At 35.8% G+C, this 21,927-nt stretch overlaps 1 protein-coding gene across 4 annotated transcripts in view; it reads left to right on the forward strand.

The window, feature by feature from the left end:
- Positions 1-21,739, forward strand: part of RAD17 (RAD17 checkpoint clamp loader component) — a 30,305-nt gene extending 8,566 nt beyond the window's left edge. For all 4 annotated transcript variants that reach the window (XM_045566056.1, XM_045566058.1, XM_045566059.1 and 1 more), the window contains 13 exons: positions 2,031-2,187; positions 3,962-4,098; positions 4,589-4,641; positions 4,725-4,850; positions 4,945-5,014; positions 5,579-5,690; positions 8,001-8,183; positions 9,859-9,944; positions 10,058-10,204; positions 12,564-12,713; positions 14,454-14,574; positions 18,541-18,598; positions 20,970-21,739. In XM_045566056.1, coding sequence (XP_045422012.1) covers positions 2,031-2,187; positions 3,962-4,098; positions 4,589-4,641; positions 4,725-4,850; positions 4,945-5,014; positions 5,579-5,690; positions 8,001-8,183; positions 9,859-9,944; positions 10,058-10,204; positions 12,564-12,713; positions 14,454-14,574; positions 18,541-18,598; positions 20,970-21,234 — 1,665 coding nt within the window. In that variant the 3' untranslated portion in view covers positions 21,235-21,739. The remainder of the gene's footprint in view (positions 1-2,030; positions 2,188-3,961; positions 4,099-4,588; positions 4,642-4,724; positions 4,851-4,944; positions 5,015-5,578; positions 5,691-8,000; positions 8,184-9,858; positions 9,945-10,057; positions 10,205-12,563; positions 12,714-14,453; positions 14,575-18,540; positions 18,599-20,969) is intronic.
- The last annotated feature ends 188 nt before the right edge of the window (positions 21,740-21,927 follow it).

The following is a 21,927-nucleotide window of genomic DNA, read 5'->3' on the forward strand; positions in this document are numbered from 1 at the left end:
AAAAGAGTACACTTTTGTAGGGCACTTACCATGAATGGCGCTTGCAGGACTGGAAGTTGCTTTGGGTTAGTCAGTGATTGAGTGGTGAGTGAATGTGAAGGCCTAGGATGTTACTGGATGCTACTATAGGCTCTATAAACATCATACACTTAAGCTATACTAAATTTATGAAAAAACATTTTTTTTCCTTGGGACAGAGTCTCACTCTGTTGCCCAGGCTAGAGTGCTGTGGCGTCAGCCTAGCTCACAGTAGCCTCAAACTCCTGGACTCAAGCAATCCTTCTGCCTCAGCCTCCCGAGTAGCTGGGACTACAGGCATGCATCATCATGCCCGGCTAATTTTTTCTATATATTTTTAGTTGTCCAGCTAATTTCTTTCTATTTTTTTAGTAGAGACGGGGCCTCGCTCTTGCTCAGGGTGGTCTCAAACTTCTGAGCTCAAACGATCCACCTGCCTCGGCCTCCCAGAGTGCTAGGATTACAGCTATGAAACACCACACCCAGCCTTTTTCTTTTTTAAATAATAAATTAAGCTTAGCTTACTATAGCTTTTTTACTTTATAAAATTTTTTTAACTTTTTGATTCTTTTATGGTAACATTTAGCTTAAAACATAAACACATGTACAGCTGTAAAAAATTTTCTTTATAGCCCTATTCTAAAAGCTTTTTTCTGTTTTTAAATTTTTTAATTTATTTTTTTACTTTTTGACCTTTTTTTTAAAAATGAAGACACAAGCACATTAGCCTATGCCTACACAGACTCAGGATCATCAACATCACTGTCTTCCACCTCCACATCTTGATCCCACAGGAAAGTCTTTAATGGCAGTAACAGCATGAAGCTGTCATCACCTTTAATAACAATGCCTCCTTCTGGAATACCTCCTAAAGAACTTGCCTGAGGCTGTTTTATAGTTAACTTTTTTTATAAGTAGGAGTACACTCTAAAATTATGATAAAATTATAGTAAATAAACCAGTAACTTAGTTGTTTATTATTATTAGCAAGTAAAGTGTATTATACATAATTATATGTGCTATACTTTTATATGACTGGCAGCACAGTATGTTTGTTTGTTCCTACCAGAATCACCACAAACACGTGAGTAATGCATCATGCTAGAACATTAGTACATCACTAGGCAATAGGAATTTTTCAGCTCCATTATAATCTATGGGACTACCATTGTATATGCAGTCTGTCATTGACCAAAAAGCAGTTATTGACACATAACTATATATTGTTGATTCATTAACATTGAACTCAAGCCAATAGCACTATAAATCATTCACTGCCCTTTTAAAAAGTGGAACTGGCTCTTCTGGGTCCATTTACACAGACCCTTACTTACACTAGTTAATAAAGGTAAACGAAGGAGGATTACACTCCACCATTTTATGCAGGAAATCTTGACATAATTTTTTTTACCTATAAATTTTACCAAATTTACTGTAGGAGGGAATGATACTGGGACCCACAACCTCTAGTCTCTAGTCTCTCATTAGAGTCCTATCTCTGGTAAATAAGTTTCTTTTTTTTTTTTAAACATCTCACTGGTAGACAAATAAGTTTCTTAATATGCATTTCTTAAAGAAGGTAATAACCAAACTTAGGCCTTCCCATAAGAATATTATACTTGTATAATATATTATCCAATGAGCAGTCTGTATTAAGATTGAATTTTATGAATTCAGATAACCTCTAAAAATCTTTATTTCAGATATCTTCCTCAATTTAGCCAAAGTTTAGTTGTTTTAATTTGGCTACTAAGTAGTCCTTGGGAGGAATATACTCCAAGAATTGAGAAATTATCAGAAGAGAGGTTTAAATTTAGGAAATAAAATTCTCCCATTTTTATCTAAAGCTGGTTTATTCCAGCAAGCATCATTGTGAAATTTAGTCTGTTTATACTAGACATTCAATAAATATTTGTAGAAGTCATATATAATATTTAGAAAGAAAACACAAAACTAATATTTTAGAATTTTAATTATTTGGTTTTTTAATTAACATTTGTATTTGGTTTTAGGGTGGATCTATTTTATTAATAACAGGTCCTCCTGGATGTGGAAAGACAACTACTATAAAAATACTATCTAAGGAGTATGGTATTCAAGTACAAGAGTGGATTAATCCAGTTTTACCAGACTTCCAAAAAAATGATTTCAAGGAGATGCTTAATTCTGGTAAGGTTTGCTGTGAAGATAGTAGAAATAGTAGAGAAAACTTGTGCTTAATGAGCTTTCAGATGAATCTATGTGAGTACATTTTTCTACCCTACTTGCCAATTTCACAGAGAAGTAATTTCAGGAGAAGGAAGGGAAGCATGCCTCCAGTATTGGAGAATGGAATTTTGAGGATTAAGTCTTAACTGTTTTCTTAGATAACAAGCTATTTTGTTTACATTATTTATGTACTTGTTTCCAGGCTCTGGCTGGGAGGTTAGACAATGTTAAATAAGATCTTTCTATTTCTTTTTTTTTTTTTCCCTTTTTCTAATTTTTGTAGAGATGGGGGTGGTCTCACTCTTGCTCAGGGAGGTTTCGAACTCCTGACCTCAATCAATCCTCCGGCCACAGCCTCCTAGAGTGCTAAGATTACAGGCATGAGCCACCTCACCCTGCCATCTTTTTATTTGTAAAATGTAAATCAACCTTTAAGATGTGTTAAAGGAACTTGCCTCCGATAGATAGATAACTTAGATCAGTAAATACCTGTTAGAATAAGATCAATCCAAAGCAAAGCAAAAGGCAAAGACTGTCTTTGAAATTTGGAAGGAGGGCTTAAGATAACCATTCAAAATATTATAATAGTACCAGTTGAAAGATATATTACATTGTAACTTCACAAATATGCCTATATATTTTATTATTTTTATCTTTTGTATTTTTTCTTATTAATTCTATAGACGGTTAAACTAGGGGTAGCCAAATCTCCTAGACTGCTTTGGAGGGAAAGAGGTTTAAAAAAGGACAATTTTATTGTAATGTAGAATATTCCTCAAAATCCCTTCTCTGGGCTCTTCTTTAATATGCTCTGTATATGCCACATCTTTGGTATACACAGCCTTATGCTACTAATATACCATGCTCCTGGAATTTTTACTGCTTTCTAGATAGTAACATTACTTTTGACAGTCTGATCAATCTTTATTTAAACAATCTTCTATATGAAATATGCCTTCAGAGAAACTTCCCTCATCCTCAGGTTCACTAATCAGTTATTCTTTTTTGTTGCTAAATCTTTATTACTGAAGATAATTCATTTATAGTCTCATACTTATTTGGAGAGTCTTCATTGTGTAGGCCAAAGTCATAATTATTTTTATCAGTTGTATGAATGTTATGCTGACAGCTCTGTTCCAAATTCAGTTAATTCCATGTTACATTCATTGATACAGAAAAATTACTGGCCAGGTGCGGTGGCTCACACCTGTAATCCTACTACTCTGGGAGGCCGAGGCGGGCGCATCATTTGAGCTCAGGAGTTAGAAACCAGCCTGAGCAAGAGCGAGACCCCATCTCTACTAAAAATAGAAAGAAATTAGCCAAACAACTAAAAATAGAAAAAATTAGCTGGGCATGGTGGCACATGCCTAAAGTCCCAGCTACCTGGGAGGCTGAGGCAGGAGGATCGCTTGAGCTCAGGAGTTTGAGGCTACTGTGAGCTAGGCTGATGCCACAGCACTCTGGCCCAGGCAAGAGAGTGAGACTCTGTCTCAAAAAAAAAAAAAAGAAAGAAAAAAATTACTGTTGTCCATATTGACTCTTGTCTTTTGAAATAAATATCCTATTTTAAATTTGAATAATTTTTCCTAATTAGAAAACAGTCTACAATATTGTGAGCTGCATCATGGATATGTAGATATATTTATTTGTGTGTTTGTGTATTATATGTTATGTATAATATTGATACATGTAATTTTTTGAAAGTAAAAGTGGCAAATGTGTTTCCTTTCAGAATCAAACTTCCACATATTTCCCTATCAGTCTCAGATAGCAGTTTTCAAAGAGTTTCTACTAAGAGCAACAAAGTATAACAAGTTACAAATGCTTGGAGATGATCTGAGAACTGATAAGAAGATAATTCTGGTTGAAGTAAGGACAACTTTTAAAATTCTGCTGTAGCTATTGAATAAACAATTGTGAGATGTATCTTATGTGATAATATTAACTCTCTCCATGGTACTAATAGTGGTAAAATATAACACAAAGGCTTTGTGATAGCAGAAACCTAAAGTATTTTTCAGTAAACTTGAATAGAGTTAAAACTGTAGGTTAACGAACTTTAAGAATGTAATGGTTTAAACACAGAAAACAAAAAGAAATATTTGGAAATTACTTCTCAAGAAAAATACTTTACTTCATAAAGCAACCCTAAGAAATTTGATCTTAAAATTGAGGTTCCCATTGATGCATGTTACTATTTAGGATACCAGTCTATTTCTTTAATTTCTTTAATTTCTATGAAAGGTCTGGTTAAAATATTTTGAACAGATAAAATTTTTTTCTCTCTTGATAAATATAAATCTGAAAATAAATTTGCAGTGGAATAAATCTACAAATATTTATCCTTTATTTTTAATAGGATTTACCTAACCAGTTTTATCGAGAGCCTCATATTTTACATGAAGTTCTAAGGTAAGTTTCAGTGAGGTATTCTAGAACTCCAATTAAATGACAAGTGTCTTAAATTTCAACATTGCCATATTTTGTTATTTTAGGAAGTATGTGCAGATTGGCCGATGTCCTCTTATATTTATAATCTCTGACAGTCTCAGCGGAGATAATAATCAAAGGTTATTGTTTCCCAAAGAAATTCAAGAAGAGTGCTCTATCTCAAACATTAGGTAAGAATGAAATTTCTGCTTGTAAAGGTCACCTACATGCTATATTTTTAAGTTAATCATTTAACCACCATCTTTCTTTATAAAACTTTTACAGTTTCAACCCTGTGGCACCAACAATTATGATGAAATTTCTTAATCGAATAGTGACTATAGAAGCTAACAAGGTAAATCTCTGATTAATTGAATCTTACACTGAAAATGTAGAAAGCCCAACTTAAATAATATTGTGTAAACTGCAGGAGTTGGTGATGTCTATTATTTTGATTTTTAGAATTAAAATATTTTATTACACTCAATAATGCTATTAATATGTAGAAAATCCTAGAATAGAGATTTTCATGTAAATTTCGTAGATTTGTCAGATTTTTTTGTGTATTTAATTTTTTATCACATTATATTATGTTTTGAGGTCTGTGTGTATGTATAGTTATATATTTATATGTATGTGTATATATATAATGAAAAAGAGAGTAAGAACTTCAAAATATAACCTGGTCAAAGTAAAACAATACAGTATTTAATGCTCTTGAAATTTTACCTTAAATTATGATAAGTTATTGACAATTGTAACCTTCATAGGCAGACTGGTGTTTTAACATGGAGGCTTTTTAGTATTCATGTTTTAAAGAATCCAATTCACTTCCACTAAGTTTAGAAAATTGGTTGGATGTTTTTGTTGTTATTATTTTTAAGAAAATACTTTTTTAAATTTACATTTATCATTTTAGAATGGAGGAAAAATCAGTGTACCTGACAAAACTTCTCTAGAGTTGCTCTGTCAAGGATGTTCTGGTGATATAAGAAGTGCAATAAATAGCCTCCAGTTTTCTTCTTCAAAAGGTAACTGTGGAAGATACATTTATGTGACATTATATAAGTAGTTAACTTTCTCTTAATTCTTCATGAAATGAAATCAGACTAAACATATTTTAACTTTTAAGTGGTATATAACTATCTATACTTAATTTTTCTTATTGAGAAAGGGACTTAAAATTATATATGTACACCCCCCTGTGAATATGTCATAGTAAATACTCTTATATCTGTTTGAGCCAAAACTTGATTCATCTATATGGGTTGTTACTTTACCTTTCAAAGTTAATTCAGAATGAGACTTCTGGGTGAAAATCCTGGCTGTACCACTTACCAGTTGTATGGGCCTGTGCAAGTCCCTTTATCTTTTTGTGCCTCCATTTTCTCACCTTTTATAACAATTTATCTCACAGGGTTGTATGAAGAATAAGGGAGGAAATACTTGTAGAGTACTTCTTAGAGTACTCAAAAAGTGGTCAGCCATGAATAGGTTTAATAGTATTGTGCTGAGATAGGTTTTCTTTTCAACTTACCTCATAATAATTTATATGATATATCTAATGAATTCATTTCCTATTATTAATATGTTAAACATGTAAATAGCCATGAAATAGTAAAAAGATAGCTCCATTAAAGGCAATGAGTTACATTTTTGCTTTAGAGATCATAGTTTACTACACAGTCCTCATCAGAAAACATATAGCAGACTATTTACTTGATCCTTAACATCAAGGAATTTACTGTAAAGGAATGAAAGCCATCTGTGGAGCTCTCAAAATCCACCCGAAATCCTAGTGTTCCAGCCCAGAAGTTTAACCTGTTCTTTTGGTTTGCATCTTTGTTTTTCAAAATGATTGTGGGGGGATAGGCAGCCTAACACAACTAAAACCAGAATTCTGCTTATTCCTGGGAAACAAATATATAAAGGATGCTTAGTTAGGTTCAGTACTGGAATTATGGGTTAGGAAGACTGAAGTGGGCCAGTTTGGAATCCTAACTACCATTTATGACATTATTGCTCTGGGCTCAGAAATTGTAAAGGCAAGAAAATAATTTTTGAGTGGGCCAAGAACTATATTACCATTACCTGTTTTTTCATTTAATTCTCAGATCAGCCTAATGAGATAGACAATACTATGATTTAAATACAGATCCCATGTTCTTTCTGCTGGTTTTTTTGTTTCTTTGTTTTTTTGAGACAGGGTCTCACTCTGTTGCCTGGGCTAGAGTGCCATGGCATCAGCCTAGCTCACAGCAACCTCAAACTCCTGGGCTCAAGTGATCTTCCTGCCTCAGCCTCTCGAGCAGCTGGGACTACAGGCGCTCGCCACCATGCCTGACTAATTTTTTGTTTCTATTTTTACTTGCCTGGCTAATTTTTTTTTCTATTTTTTAGTAGAAATGGGGTCTTCCTCTTGCTGAGGCTGGTCTCGAACTCCTGACCTCAAGTGATCCTCCCACCTCGGCCTCCCAAAGTGCTAGGATTATAGGCATGAGCCACTGCGCCCAGCCTTCTTTCTGCTGTTTGAGAATGTTTTTAAGTCACGTATTCTGAGTTTTAAATAGACTTACAAGTGAAATTTGAACACAGGCATATTTACAAACTGGGGACTGTCAAAGTCAATAGAGAGGTAATACAGCATAGTTGTTAAGCATAGATTGTAGAACCAGACTGCCTGGATTCAAATCACTTGCTTTCTAACCTTGAGCCAGTTACTTAACCTCTTTATATCTCATTTCTTTAACTGCATAATAATTATTCTCCCCTCACAGGGTTGTTAGGAGGATTAAATTAATTAATATGTATTAGGCACTAAGAATAGTACCTTTCACATAGCACTGTGAGAAACCAAGGTGATATGACTGTACAGATTGTGTGTCCTTTACCTGAATTGCTTAGGAACAGAAGTGTTTCAGGTTTTCCCAGATTTTAGAATATTTGCATCATACCGGTTCAACATTCCTAGTCTAAAAATCCAAAATCTGAAGTGCTCCAATGAGCATTTCCTTTGAGCACCATGTTGGTGATCAGAAAGTTTCAGATTTTGGAGCATTTTGGATTTTGGATTCTTGGATTAGGAATGTCAGCCTATAATAGTGTGTCATTGTGTATGTGAATGTTTGAAATCTATGTCCTGAGAAACTTTTCAGTAACATTTTATTCCATTTTACTAGTATTAGTAACCCAAAGAGGACTGTGAATCTGTTCACGTATTTTATAATGGTTTGTTAGAACAATATATTTAATTAGAATATTCAGTATAAAAATATCTGAACTGTTCTTTTAATTTTTGTATTCTAATTTTAAATATTGTCACTTGGGTGTATATTATTTAGGAGAGAACAATTTATGGCCAAGTAAAAAAGGAGTATCATTAAAATCAGAGGCTACGCTGTCAAAATCAAAACGAAGAAAAAAACCTGATAGGGTTTTAGAACATCAAGAAGTCCAAGCTATTGGTGGCAAAGATGTTTCTCTGTTTCTCTTCAGAGCTTTGGGAAAAATTCTGTATTCTAAAAGTAAGAAACTATACGTTTTTAAAATTTGTTGGATATTACATAGTCTTACAATGGAAATAAAATACCACATTTTTTTTAAGTGTCATGTATATGGTTCTGTTATAAGAAAAGGCTAGGGCTAGGTCAGATATTGTTTGCCATGGCCTAAGATGTTACAGGAAAATGTATTTAGATAGAGTATTTTCTGATTATGAGCAAGATAAGAAGTAAAAATAAACTATAGGCCATATCCATGTCTATCAATCTTTAAAATTATAGTTTGCTGAAATTAAGCCATCAGTCCAACTTTACTGGCAAGCTGGTAGCCCAAAGCCCTTTTAGCACTGGGCTCAAGCCAACAGGACCCTAGACAAATTGTCAAGTACCTTAAGGTCTTTTTTAATCCTCTTGTATTATACTGTACTCCACTAGCTTGCTGCTTTCTCAGCCGGAGATGTTCATTGCCCCCTGCTGTCTTCTTTGATGCGTGCTCCCCATTAGCTTCTCTGCCCCCATTGCCCATCTCCCAGATTGTCCCTGCTTTCAATAGGAAATACCTGTTTTCAGTCTTATGATGATGAAGAAAGGAAATTGGGCCCTCTGAATGGGAACCTTCCTACCACCTGAGGAAAATGAAATGGGCATCACTTAGATGGCAAGGAAGACACACCTCTGTCCCTGGATCCTCTGAACCTAAGTGGCTATTCCACCTACTTCTTTTCTTTCCACCTTTTCTTTTCCTCTCCAACATTCATTTATACTTTCTTGCATTAGGGAATGGGGTTCCCATGCTCTCATGTAAAGAGCAGCATCTTTCTACATAGTAAATAAAAGACTAAAGACCTCTGTATTGAGATGAGAATCAAAGGAAGAAAGCAACCCAAACCTGGAAAAGGTGATACGGGAGTGCTTTGAAAAATAGAGGGTTTTTTTGTTTTGGGGGGTTTTTTGGTTTGTTTTTGTTTTGGGATAGGGTCTCACTCTGTTGCCCTGGCTAGAGTACAATGACATCATCACAGCTCACTGCAGCCTCAAATTCCAAGGCTCAAGCAATCCTCCGGCCTCAGCCTCCCAAGTCCCTGGGACTACAGTTACATACTACCACACCTGGCTAATTTTTTGTACTTTTTATAGAGACAAGATCTTGTTATGTTGTCCGGGCTGGTTTCAAACTCCTAGCCTCAAGTGATCCTCCTACCTCGGCTTCTCAAGGCGTGAGCTACCTTGCCCAGCTGAGAAATGTATTTTTAAGTCTAGAAAAGCCATAATCCAGGCATCAGGATTCTAAATTTAGTTCTTGCTAATATTGATAAAATAGATGAGTCACATAAGCTTCCAGTTATTTTGTTTTTGTTTGTTTTTGAGGCAGGATCTTTGCTCTGCTGCTCAGGCTAGAGTACAGTGGCATCAACATAGCTCACCACACCCTCAAACTCCTGGGCTCAAGCAGTCCTCCTGCCTCAGCCTCCCGAGTAGCTGGAGCTACAGGTTCCACCACCACGCTGGGCTAATTGTCATATTTTTTGTGAATATGAGGTCTCACCCTTGCTCAGGCTTTTTATGATTGTTATTATTATTAACAGCTTGTTTAGTATTTTGGCATAAAGTGTCTAAAGTGTTGAAAATCTTCAAATGAGAGGTGCTATATAATTATAAAGATGGTATTATCTTTAATAATTCCAAAAATTTTTTATAGGAGCATCTTTAACAGAATTAGACTCACCTCAGTTGCCTTCTCATTTATCAGAGTATGAACGGGATACTTTACTTGTTCAACCTGAGGTAAGGCCTTTCACCACACTTAGTACTAGTTACAATGGATATATTATTTGTGTACATGTATATCTGACCACTGCATTTTTACAAAATTTATGTACATATGCTTCTTTTTGTAGGAAGTAGTAGAAATGTCTCACGTGCCAGGAGAATTATTTAATTCATATCTTCACCAAAACTACGTAGATTTCTTCATGGACATAGATGATCTTGTGAGAGCCAGTGAATTTCTAAGTTTTGCAGATATCCTCAGTGGTGACTGGAATGTAAGACCATTTCATTTAAATGCTTTTGTTTATGAGTATTTCTTCAGAATTAAATAAAGAAAGTTTACTTTTGGCATGGTGGCTCACGCCTATAATCCTAGCACTCTGGGAGGCCAAGGCGGGTGGATCGCTCGAGGTCAGGAGTTCGAGACCAGCCTGAGCGAGACCCCGTCTCTACTAAAAATAGAAAGAAATTAGCTGGACAACTAAAAATATTAGCTGGGCATGGTGGCGCATGCCTGTAGTCCCAGCTACAAGGGAGGCTGAGGCAGAAGGATTGCTTGAGCCCAGGAGTCTGAGGTTGCTGTGAGCAAGGCTGACACCATAGCACTCTAGCCCGGGCAAGAGAGTGAGACTCTGTCTCAAAAAAAAAAAAAAAAGTTTTATCCCTAATCATTTGACATCATTTTATGTGACTATTCTTCGTAACTATCCTAAAGTTAATCTGTCCAACCCAGTATTTATAATAAAGCTTCAGTAGCTAATCTGATTTTTGTGTTGATAATGTAGCGCTAATTTTTTCCAAAGCTATTTTCTGATTTTAAAATTTATATATCCTCAGAAAATTTGAGAACCATTGAAAACTAGGTAGAAGCAAATGAACTGTATATCTTGCTATACTTTGATAGTTTTTAAAATGTATCTCTTTTTTTACATATTTGAAATTATTTACTATAAAATTTTTCTTTTCTTTTTTTTTTTTTTTTTTTCTTGAGGCAGAGTCCCACTCTGTCACCCTGGCTAGAGTGCCGTTTCGTCAGCCTAGCTCACAGCAACCTCAAGCTCCTGGGCTCAAGCAATCCTTCTGCCTCAGCCTCCCTAGTAGCTGGGACTACAGGCATTTGCCACCATGCCCGGCTAATTTTTTCTATATATTTTTAATTTTCCAGCTAATTTCTTTCTATTTTTAGTAGAGATGGGGTCTCACTCTTGCTCAGGCTGGTTTCTAGCTCCTGAGCTCAAATGATCCGCCCGCCTCGGCCTCCCAGAGTGCTAGAATTACAGGCGTGAGCCACCTCGCCCGGCCAAAATTTTTATTTTTTCTTGCATACATCTTAATTCTGCCCTGACGAGTATAGGAGCCACTAACCACCTGTGGCTAATTAAATCTAAATTAATTTAAATTAAATTAGAAATTCAGTTCCTCAGTCACACTAGCCACATCTCTAGGACCTTTTTAACATGTGGCTGATAGCTACCTTTTTAACAGCCCAGATAAAAAACATTTCCATCATTGCAGGAAGTTCTGTTGGACAACACTGTTTTTTTTGGTTTTTTTTTTGAGACAGAGTCTCGCTTTGTTGCCCAGGCTAGAGTGAGTGCCGTGGCGTCAGCCTAGCTCACAGCAACCTCAGACTCCTCGGCTTAAGCGATCCTACTGCCTCAGCCTCCCGAGTAGCTGGGACTACAGGCATGTGCCACCATGCCCGGCTAATTTTTTCTATATAGATTTTTAGTTGGCCATATAATTTCTTTCTATTTTTTTAGTAGAGACGGGGTCTCGCTCTTGCTCAGGCTGGTCTCGAACTCCTGACCTCGAGCAATCCACCCTCCTCGGCCTCCCAGAGTGCTAGGATTACAGGCGTGAGCCACCGCGCCCGGCCGACGACAACACTGTTTTGATATGTTAGTATTTGTCTATGTTATATTAAAATAACAGTAATAACTAAAATTAGAAAAGATATAAAGAAAACCATTTATGATACAGTTTCTTTACTCAGCAATTGCATTTGCTTAATTTTTGAAATGATTGTTTCTGTTTTGAAATTCTCCTGCCTTTAGATAAGTTAAAAGAATAATACAGTGCCCACTTGTATATCTTAATTTTTGTTCCCCCATTTTTCACATTTTGCCACATATGCTTAATCTCTCTATGTATTTACACACCTGTTTTTGGCTGAATTTGCAGCCAAAATAATTGGAAAAATTATTTGCAATTCCAAAATAATTTGGAAAATAATTGCAAATATCATGACACCTAATACTTAAGCATGCATAAGGACATTGTTATATTATAACCACCATAGCATTATCATATCTAAGAAAGTTAACATTAATTTGGTAACATATTATCCCCATTGAGATTTCCACATTTGCCTCAAAACTATATTTTAAATTATGCCCCCCTCAATGCATATTGAAAATCGAATTAGGGTTTATGCATTGCATTTGATTGTTATGTCTCAATTGAATGTGCTTTAGATAACTTTGTACCACTATTACTTATAGGGCTGTGGTGATGTTGAAAAAACTAAGCACATAGAAACTGAGTATGGTTAGTCTTCTTTTGTATGTCAGTACCAATAATAATATTTTATAAATCTCTTATTTATTTTACATCTTGTCTCTCATTTGCTAGACACGCTCTTTACTCAGGGAATATAGTACATCTATAGCTACAAGAGGTGTGATACATTCCAACAAAGCCCGAGGATTTGCTCATTGCCAAGTAAGAGGATCAAGTTTTCGACCCTTGCACAAACCCCAGTGGTTTCTAATAAATAAAAAGGTAAAAAAGGAATGGGGGAGTGGGCAAGGGTAATATACGTAACCTAAACTTTTGTACCCCCATAATATGCTAAAATAAAAAAAAAAGAATTGTACTCTTTCAATAAGTGAACTTTATGGTATGTCAATTATATCTCAAAGCTGTTATTTGTTAAAAAGTAAAAAAAATAGAAAAATGTTTTATTTGTAATAAGATAATTGCTAAGGCCCACAATTTTCTGAGAATTATGATAAAACATAAAAAGGACACTCTAAAATGTGTTCTTTTTTTAATGAAAAAACCTAAAGATTTGAAAGCACATGCCTATTTTATTACTTGACTTTTATTAGAATTAAAGTATACTTATATTTTAGTTCTAATCAATAATGACCCTAGTTCAACCTGGGAAAGCTGATTTAAAAAAACCCTAGGATGTAAAATTTCAGTTAGGGAGGAATAAGTTCTGGAGATCTATTGTACGTACAACATGGTGACTATAGTTAATAAGAAGGTACTATATACTTGATAATCACTAGGGGAGTAGATTTTAAGTGTTCTCACCACAACAAAAAGGATATGTATGTGAGGTAATACATATGTTAATTGGCTTGATTTAGCCATTCCACCTTGTAAACGTGTTTCAAAGCATTACATTCTTTACCACAAATATATACGATGTTTGTTAATTTTAATTAACTAATTAATTTTTAAAAAAACAAAAAATAAATCCTAGCTTTGACTCTAACCTTCTGAGTAAGTTATTTTACCTAATGTGCTTAGTGTCCACAGCTATAAATGTAAAGGAATTATTTAAAGGCTAAAAATGAGAGGCCTACAAGTTGAGTGCAACATATACAACAGATTTTTTAAATTAATTACCAGTCTTTAAAAATTAGTATAATAATTAAGACTCAGATTTGCATTTCTAGCTTCAGATTTCTGAAATTTCCTGGAAAAAAATGGAAAGTGAGATAACACTGCCTCATATTTCTACATGGCAGCAATCAGCTGAAGCCAAGTAGCATCTTTCCCTTTGAGAAGAGAGTAGTAGGTACCACTGTCCCCAGCTAGTCCATTCACTTATTATATTGCCTGCCTGATTTCTGTAATATCTGAATTTGTCACCCCTGAACTGGTTCATCTCTCTCAGATGCCTTGCAGATCTAAAATCATATGGCTAAATGTGAGCCTATAGTTTATTACCTAAGAATTTTTTTCCAGTTGATTTCTTGGAGAATTTCATGATTTTTAAGCAATTTATTTAATATATACTTTATTGACTTGCTTTGCCCTTTATAGCATATGTATTAACTTTACATTATAGCTATATATATGAGTCCTCTTTCTAAGACTGTAACTGCCTTGAAGGCAGGGATCGTGCTTTTCTCCTCATCAGCCTAACATTGTGTTGACTTAAGAAACTAAATTATTTAATTGAGGAATAATATTTTTACAGTCTTTCATGTATTTGTGATGTGTATGCTCCTAAACTGAATTCTTTTGAGTTTTGAGATTATCTTATACATTAAGTCTCTTTTTAAAAAATTTTTGTTATGTCAAATGTGAAATAATTGTGTAGGTAAAATGCTTTATTAGGTAATAGTAGAAAAATTATAAAGAACTAATTGCATAAACTCTTAAGAGTATATTTGTGGTATATAAACCCACATACTTTGTGATACAATAAACTTAGTTTGTCTAGGAATGTATAACCACATTTTAAATTTTGTTTTTCCTTTCATCTTTTTGTTTTCTATACAGTATCGGGAAAATTGCTTGACAGCAAAAGCACTTTTTTCTGACTTCTGCCTGCCAGCTTTATGCCTTCAAACTCAGCTATTGCCATACCTTGCTATGCTAACCATTCCAATGAGAAACCAAGGTAATAACAAGTTTTTCTTTTTGCAAAGAAGTAGTATTTTATATCAGTATCTTTTTGTGGGCTAACTTACTGCTGTATAAATTGATCTGTATGTTTTCCTTTTTTATTTTTTGATCCAGAATTAATAGACGCTTTTTGTTTTAAAAAAGCATCAGACAGGCCGGGCGAGATGGCTCATGCCTGTAATCAGCACTGTGGGAGGCCAAGGCAGGAGGATTGCTTGAGCCCAAGAGTGTGAGATTGTAGTAAGCTATGATGACTTTACTGCACTGAAGTGACAGAGTGAGACTCTTGTCTCAAAAAAAGAAAAAGAAAACATGTATCAGACAATACAGAGGTATATATAGTAAAAATTGAAAGTGCCTCCCTATAATCACGATTTGCTTTGAACAAATTAATGTAAATTCTTCCAGACTTTCTTCTGTGCATTTAGAAACATGTAGAATGAGATAAGGTTTAATTTACTTATATCACTTACCATGGATAGCCTTTCCTATTTTATAAGTTAAGGTCAAAAAAGCAGTGGTAAAGTATATTCAAATCTAACTCTCTTTTTTTCAAAATTTACAATTTCACTTAACCGTATTAATAGACATATTGGTTGATTTAAATAGTAGAAAAATGTCCATTAATAATGTATTTACATTTTATTTTCAAGTTTTGAAATTATAAATAATTCCACAAACATTAGTATACCTATAGCAGTGCACACTTGCACAAGTTACATGTCTTCTGAGATTTGCCTTTTTATGAACTTTACGAATTTTACCCTCAGTTTCTCTTTTAATGGTCATATATCTGTAGTGCTGTTCTTCAAGATAGAATAGAGAATTTGTGTAATATTAAAAATATTAAGGCTAGATGTGCTGGCTTACTCCTGTAATCCTAGCACTTAGGGAGAGCCAAGGCAGGAGGATCACTTGAGCCTGGGAGTTTGAGGTTGCAGTGATCTATGGTGACGCCACTGCACTCTAGCCCAGGCAACAGAGTGAGACCCTATCTCAAAAAAAAAAAAAAAAAGGCAAGTATCCAAGAGCTCTCATAGTATTAGATTTGCAAACTTAAAAAGTTTTATTAAATTTAGTCAAAAGTAGGATATTTTGGCTTTTTTTCATTATCAATTTTTATCTCATTTCTTCCACTTTTATTTACTATGTCATTTTCAAAATTTTTTATCTTTTCTGCTCCTTTCTTTCTATCCTTCTGTCCTTCATCAGGGTATGTTGGTATGTTTAAAGGTGTCCCACATTTTTCTGAGACTTTATTCATATTTCTTTATTCTGTTTCCTCTTTATTTTTGATTGCATTATGTCTGTATAATTTCTTTCTCATGTTGATATTCTTTTTTTTTTTTTTTTAATTGAGACAGGATCTTACTCTGTTGCCCAGTCTAGAGTGTAGTGGTGCTAATGTAGCTCACTGCAGCCTCAACCTCCTGGGCTCAAGTGATCCTCCTGCCTAAGTCTCCCAAATAGCTGGAAGTACAAGTGCGTGCCACCATGTCTGGCCAATTTTTTTTTTAATTTTTTTGTAGAGACAGGGTCTTACCATGTTGCCCAGGATGGTCTCAAACTCCTGGCCTCAACCAGTCATCCCTTCTCGTCCTCCCAAAGTGCTGGGATTACAGGCATAAGCCACTGGGCCTGGCAGATGTTCTCTTTTTGATGAGACATTGTCATTGTAGCTTTCTTTACTGCTTTAAGCATGATTTCCTTTTGTACTTTGAAAATATTTACAATGGCTCCTTTGAATTCTTCTTCCATTACGTTTAATGTTTGGGCCCTCTCAAAACCAGTTTCTTTTAGCCACCTTTTTCCTGTGTGTGGGTTACACTTTCTGTTTCTTCACATGTCTCATAATTTTTTGTTGAAAATTAGACATTTTAGGGAATATGTATTATAGGAACTCTGGTTATTAATTTTCCTCCTCTGGGACTTGTTTTAACTGTTTGCTTGTTTATTTGTTTAGTGACTTGGCTAAACTATTTTGATGAAGTCTGTCTTCTCCTGCAGTATGAAGCCTTTGTCCCTCTTCAGAAAAACTCAGCCTTGGGTGTGCCCATTATGTTGGGAGGATGATGATTTTAGCAGGGCTCTCTTTGTCTCTTTCTCTGATCTCTCTCTATAGCTCTCTGCTTCATTCATACCACACTCACCTAATTAGGCTCCACTAATTGCTGGCTGACTGCTCTATTTCCAACAGTGCCCTGGAACAAAAATTTCTCCACAGTCTGCTCCAGTTACATTTGGGCAGATATAGGCATTGAGGCCAGTCTTTGAAGTTTGTTCTGAACCCAAGAGGGCTCTTCTTATTTGTCTCTTTGCCTGGTTCTTTCTTATGAACTAGTTGGCTTACTTTTACCTTATTGTTCTTAATTAAGAGGAGCTTGTTTCAGGGGTGCCCTTTGGCTTGAACTTCCCCACTTCATGTTTCAAATAAAGTCAGTTCCCTTGGGGAAACCTTTAGAGCTCTCTTTTCCTATGGACTTCCTCTCCCTGGGCAAAATCTTTGAGCCACATCCTGGGTGGGTGCCCAGCTGTGGAGGTAACTGCTGTTCGTTTTGGCTTGCTTTCCCATTGTGGACCCTCTGCTACACTGATGAACTGGGGTGAGGGAGATTGTACTTGGAAGAGAATTCAGTGCCCCTGGGATAGAACCTCTGTCCTATGAGCCTGGGCTTGGTGGAGAAAGGGAGCCCAGGAACATTCTGCCACACTCATGTGGGAGGGAGCCCTTTGTTCTTGGCTGCCCCCACCTGGAATGAAGTTTCCATCAAGTTGAGCTAGGGGTGTGGAAGGGAGGGAGGAGATAGTGGCTCAAATGCCTTAGATGTTCTTGAATAAATGTTTCCTCATTTGCTGTATGCCCTTAGGACAATTTCCAGAGACCTTAAACAATTCATGTTTTTTATAGTTTTCAGCAGTTTTGATTATCTCACGAGGGAGTGGGTATCCAAGACCTCATGCTATCATCCTTTAAGTCTATTATGTCATTCTTTTTCTTTTTGAAGTTTGAATTGTGGTAAGTTTAATTTGTTATCTTAATGATTTTTAAGTCTATAGTGCAGTTGTTTTTAAGTATATTCACCTTGTTCTGCAACCAGTTTCCACAATTTTTTCATATTGCAAAACTGAAACTCTGTAACCATTAAACATTAACTCCCTACATCCCCCTCCTCCACCATTCTACTTTCTGTCTCTATAAATTTGACTACTCTAGGTACTTCATCTAAGTGAAATGATACAATATTTGTTCTTTTGTGAGTGGTTTATTTCATTTTGCATAATGTCATCAAGGTTCATCTGTGTTGTAGCATGTGTCAGAATTACCTTCCTTTTTTAAGCTAAATAATATTCCATTGTATATATGTACCACATTTTAGTTATCCATTCATCTCTTGATTAACACTTAGATTGCTTCTACCTTTTCACTATTATGAATAATGCTGCGATGAACATGGTAATATCTTTGAGACCCTGCTTTCAGTTCTTTTGGGTATATACCCTGAAGAGGAATTGTTGGAGCATATGATAATTTTTTTTTTCAGATGGGGTCTCACTATGTTGCCCAGGCTTGTCACAGACTCCTGGACTCAAGCGATTCTCCCGCTTCTGCCTCCCAAGTAGCTGGGAATACAGGTGTGAGCCACCACTCCCAGCTAATACTACTACTTTTAATTTCTTGAAGACCTACCATACTATTTTCCACAATGGCTACAATGCTTTATATTCCCATCAGCAATGCAAAAGGTTCCAATTTCGCCACATCTTTGCCACACTTGTTTTCTGTTTGTTGATAATAGTTATCCTAACAGGTGTGAAGTGTATATCTCACTGTAGCTTAGCTTTACATTTCCTTAAAGATTAGTGATGTGAAGATTAGTGAAGCATCTTTTCATGTGCTTACTGGCCATTTGGAGATTTTCTTTAGAAAATTATTTAAAATTTTTTTAAAATGTGTTTTCAGCTCAGATTTCTTTTATCCAAGATATTGGAAGGCTTCCACTGAAGCGACACTTTGGAAGGTAAGCTGATCATCTTAATTTCCAAAGAGCTGTCACTGAAATGTCAACTGAATATGTTTAATATAAATTAATGAATGTTATTTGTAAAATCCAAGAAATATGTATTATACATAGTGATTAAAACCCATATAATTGTATTATAGACTCTTCATTTTATTAAATATAACAGCATATTTTCACTTACTCCCAATGGAATATACCAGACTCAAGAATCATGGAATCACACAGGTAGAGGAATCTTTAAAATCCTCTAGTTCAACAAATCTTGCATATCTATAAACACCTTTTCAGCTTTCCTACCAAGAGGTGTTCTTAGCGTATGCTTGAAGACCTGCAGTAACCAGGAACTGCCGTAAAAGTAGCAGTGTTCTTTATATTTTCTCATTTTAGAAAATTCAGACCAAAAAAAAATAGAGATATCTGTGTCTATACTGTTCATTTTATTGGAAAATAGCTTCTGGGCCAATATCAGTGATTAATACAAAGCCTATACTTCAGTTTAACTTAGCTCATTTGTGAGATTGAGTTAAGCACTCAGGCATTTTTTAAAGGTTATAAAAAGGCTTGCTTACTGGATGCATGGACAAAAGTAAATGATAGAAATGGCACCTATTACCCCTCCTACCTTTTCTCCTATTCCTAGTCCCAAATGGAAAACTCGTGTGTTCTGGCCTTTTCCCCCTCTGTCCTCATAGATTCAATAAGACCTTTGTAGTGTTAGTGTTTTCTTTCTGGGTCATGGCTTAGCTATGTGGAGCTGTCTTTCCTAGCACAGAAAGTCTATGATGGATGGACCGTGAAGCAGCATCCCACTGGGCTGTGATCTGTAGACCTTTTATAAACTTTACTTTTCCGCTCACATCTCTCTGAATCAAAGCAAGACTAGCTATCTTTGCTAGCTCCTTTCCCTTCCAAGATTATTACATCAAAATAAAGAAAGGACAATTATCTTCTCTTGTCTTTTTCCTCCTAAGATATAATTAAATGAATGGGAGTCTTCACTGTTTTATTATTGGTTCAACTACTTGACCTGACTTGGGAAGCATATTTATCAGTGCTATATATTACAATGACTAGTACTGTTATCTTTGATTAATGTTGACTGTTGAGCATATTTGACATGTTTGTTGTTGTTTTGAGACAGGGTCTCACTCTGTTGCCCAACCTGGAGTGCAGTGGCATCATCATAGCTCTCTGCAACCTCAAACTCCTGGACTTAATTAGTCCTCTTGCCTCAGCCTCCTCAGTAATGGGGACTACAGGCATATGGCAGCATGCCCTGGCTGATTTTTAAAGAGATGGGGTCTCAATATGTTACTCAGGCTGCTGTCAAACCTGGGGCCTCAAGGGATCCTCCCACCTTGGCCTCCCAAGTGCTAGGATTACAGTCGTAAGCCACTGCGCCTGGCCATATTTAACATGATCTTTGGATCATGTTGATAATATTTAGTATTTATTAAATATTTATTTTTAACTTAATATTTAATGGCTGCATGGTTACCTGTAATTCAACCTATACCTTATTTTTGTACATTTAGCTTCTTTTCAGCTTTTACTATTCCAGCCTTGTAGCACATCAAATACTATTTACTTAGGATGAATTCCTAGAAATGAAATTGCAAGATCAATAGGCATATACTTTTTGAGGCTTTTCCTCTTTATTGCAGGAATATTTTGCCAGTTTTATATCCATTTACAATGTATCAGTATATTCTTTTCTCCTAACCCTTGCTAACACTGAGTTTTACCATTTTAAAAGTATCTTTGCCAGTTTGGAAAATGACAGCAGTAGCTTATTATTTTAATTTCCATTTTTAAAATTACAAGTGAGGTTGAAGAATTTATTTAGTTACCGTTCATATTTCTTTTGTAAGTCCTTGTTTTGTGCCCAGTTTTTTTTTTTTTTTTTGAGACACAGTGTCACTTCGTTGCCCTGGCTAGAGTGAGTGCCATGGCGTCAGCCTAGCTCACAGCAACCTCAAACTCCTGGGCTTAAGCGATCCTATTGCCTCAGCCTCCCCAGTAGCTGGGACTACAGGCATGCGCCACCATGCCCAGCTAATTTTTTCTATATATGTTTTAGTTGGCCAGATAATTTCTTTCTATTTTTAGTAGAGATGGGGTCTCGCTCTTGCTCAGGCTGGTCTCGAACTCCTGACCTTGAGCGATCCACCCGCCTCAGCCTCCCAGAGTGCTAGGATTACAGGCGTGAGCCACCGCACCCAGCCTCGTGGTGTAGTTTAAAGGGATCCCCTCCTTTGGTTGTTACTAATCTCTGTACTGTGAATCTTTTTTTTTAATTAAAAATTCTTTTATTTTTCTTTCTATTTTATCTAACCTTCTTGAATCAAATGTACTGTGAATCGGCCAGATTGAAAATGGAAGCCCTGACTGACAGGGAACATGGAATGTTAGGCACTGACAGTGGAGATGAAGCCCAGCTTGATGGAGGACTGCCTGCAGAGGAAGCTCTGGGTAAACCCACTCAAACCTCTGAACCCGAAACCTGGTCTCTTTCTTTGAGTCAGAATAGTGGGAGTGAACTGCCTGCCAGCCAGCCTCAGCCCTTTTCATCCCAAGGAGACACAGAAGAAGAAGACATAATAATAGAAGACTATGAGAGTGATGGGACATAACCAGCCTGTTAATCAGATTGCTACTTCACAGATTCATTTTAGTTTTATTCAGTAGTACTTGAACAGAGTTAATACACTTTTTTGAATTACAAACAATTTGTGAATTCTTCACTCGTGTAGTATATCATCACAAGGAACTGACTCTTAACTTGAAGTAAATAGAAGATCAAGCCTTCAAGTAATCTAATTTTTTTCTACAGTATTTATTTATCTTGTGAGTGGTTTAAGGAGAGATCAGTGTATGAAGTGTGTTTGAACATTATACCAAATATCAGAAAATGTGAAGGACTAATCCAAAATACAAAAACTTTATGGGGGGTTGTAAATATGAATTATCAAACAGTTTAGGATGCAATTATGAGTGTAAATAAACTTGGTGCCTTATTTACAGTTTATCGTCTCTAGCTTCTCAGATACCATTTTTATATGTTGTACAGTGGCATATCTTAGATACTTTTTGGAAAGTATTTACATAATTTATATCAAAATTAAAATGTTGAATTTCTTTCTGTTTCTCCTTTTACCATTGCCTCATATGCACTGTTTGCCATGTGTTGTTAGGCACAGTGCACGAATCTCCCTCATCCAGTGACAGTTTTCAAAAGATAGGGAAGGAAGTGGATGGCAGCCTTGCTATGAGAACCTTACCAAAGGAGCCCAGGGTGTAAGCATTGCTGCGAGGTGCCTGTTGGG

The sequence above is a fragment of the Lemur catta genome, chromosome 12 (assembly GCF_020740605.2).
Source record: "Lemur catta isolate mLemCat1 chromosome 12, mLemCat1.pri, whole genome shotgun sequence".
NCBI classification, from domain to species: domain Eukaryota; kingdom Metazoa; phylum Chordata; class Mammalia; order Primates; family Lemuridae; genus Lemur; species Lemur catta.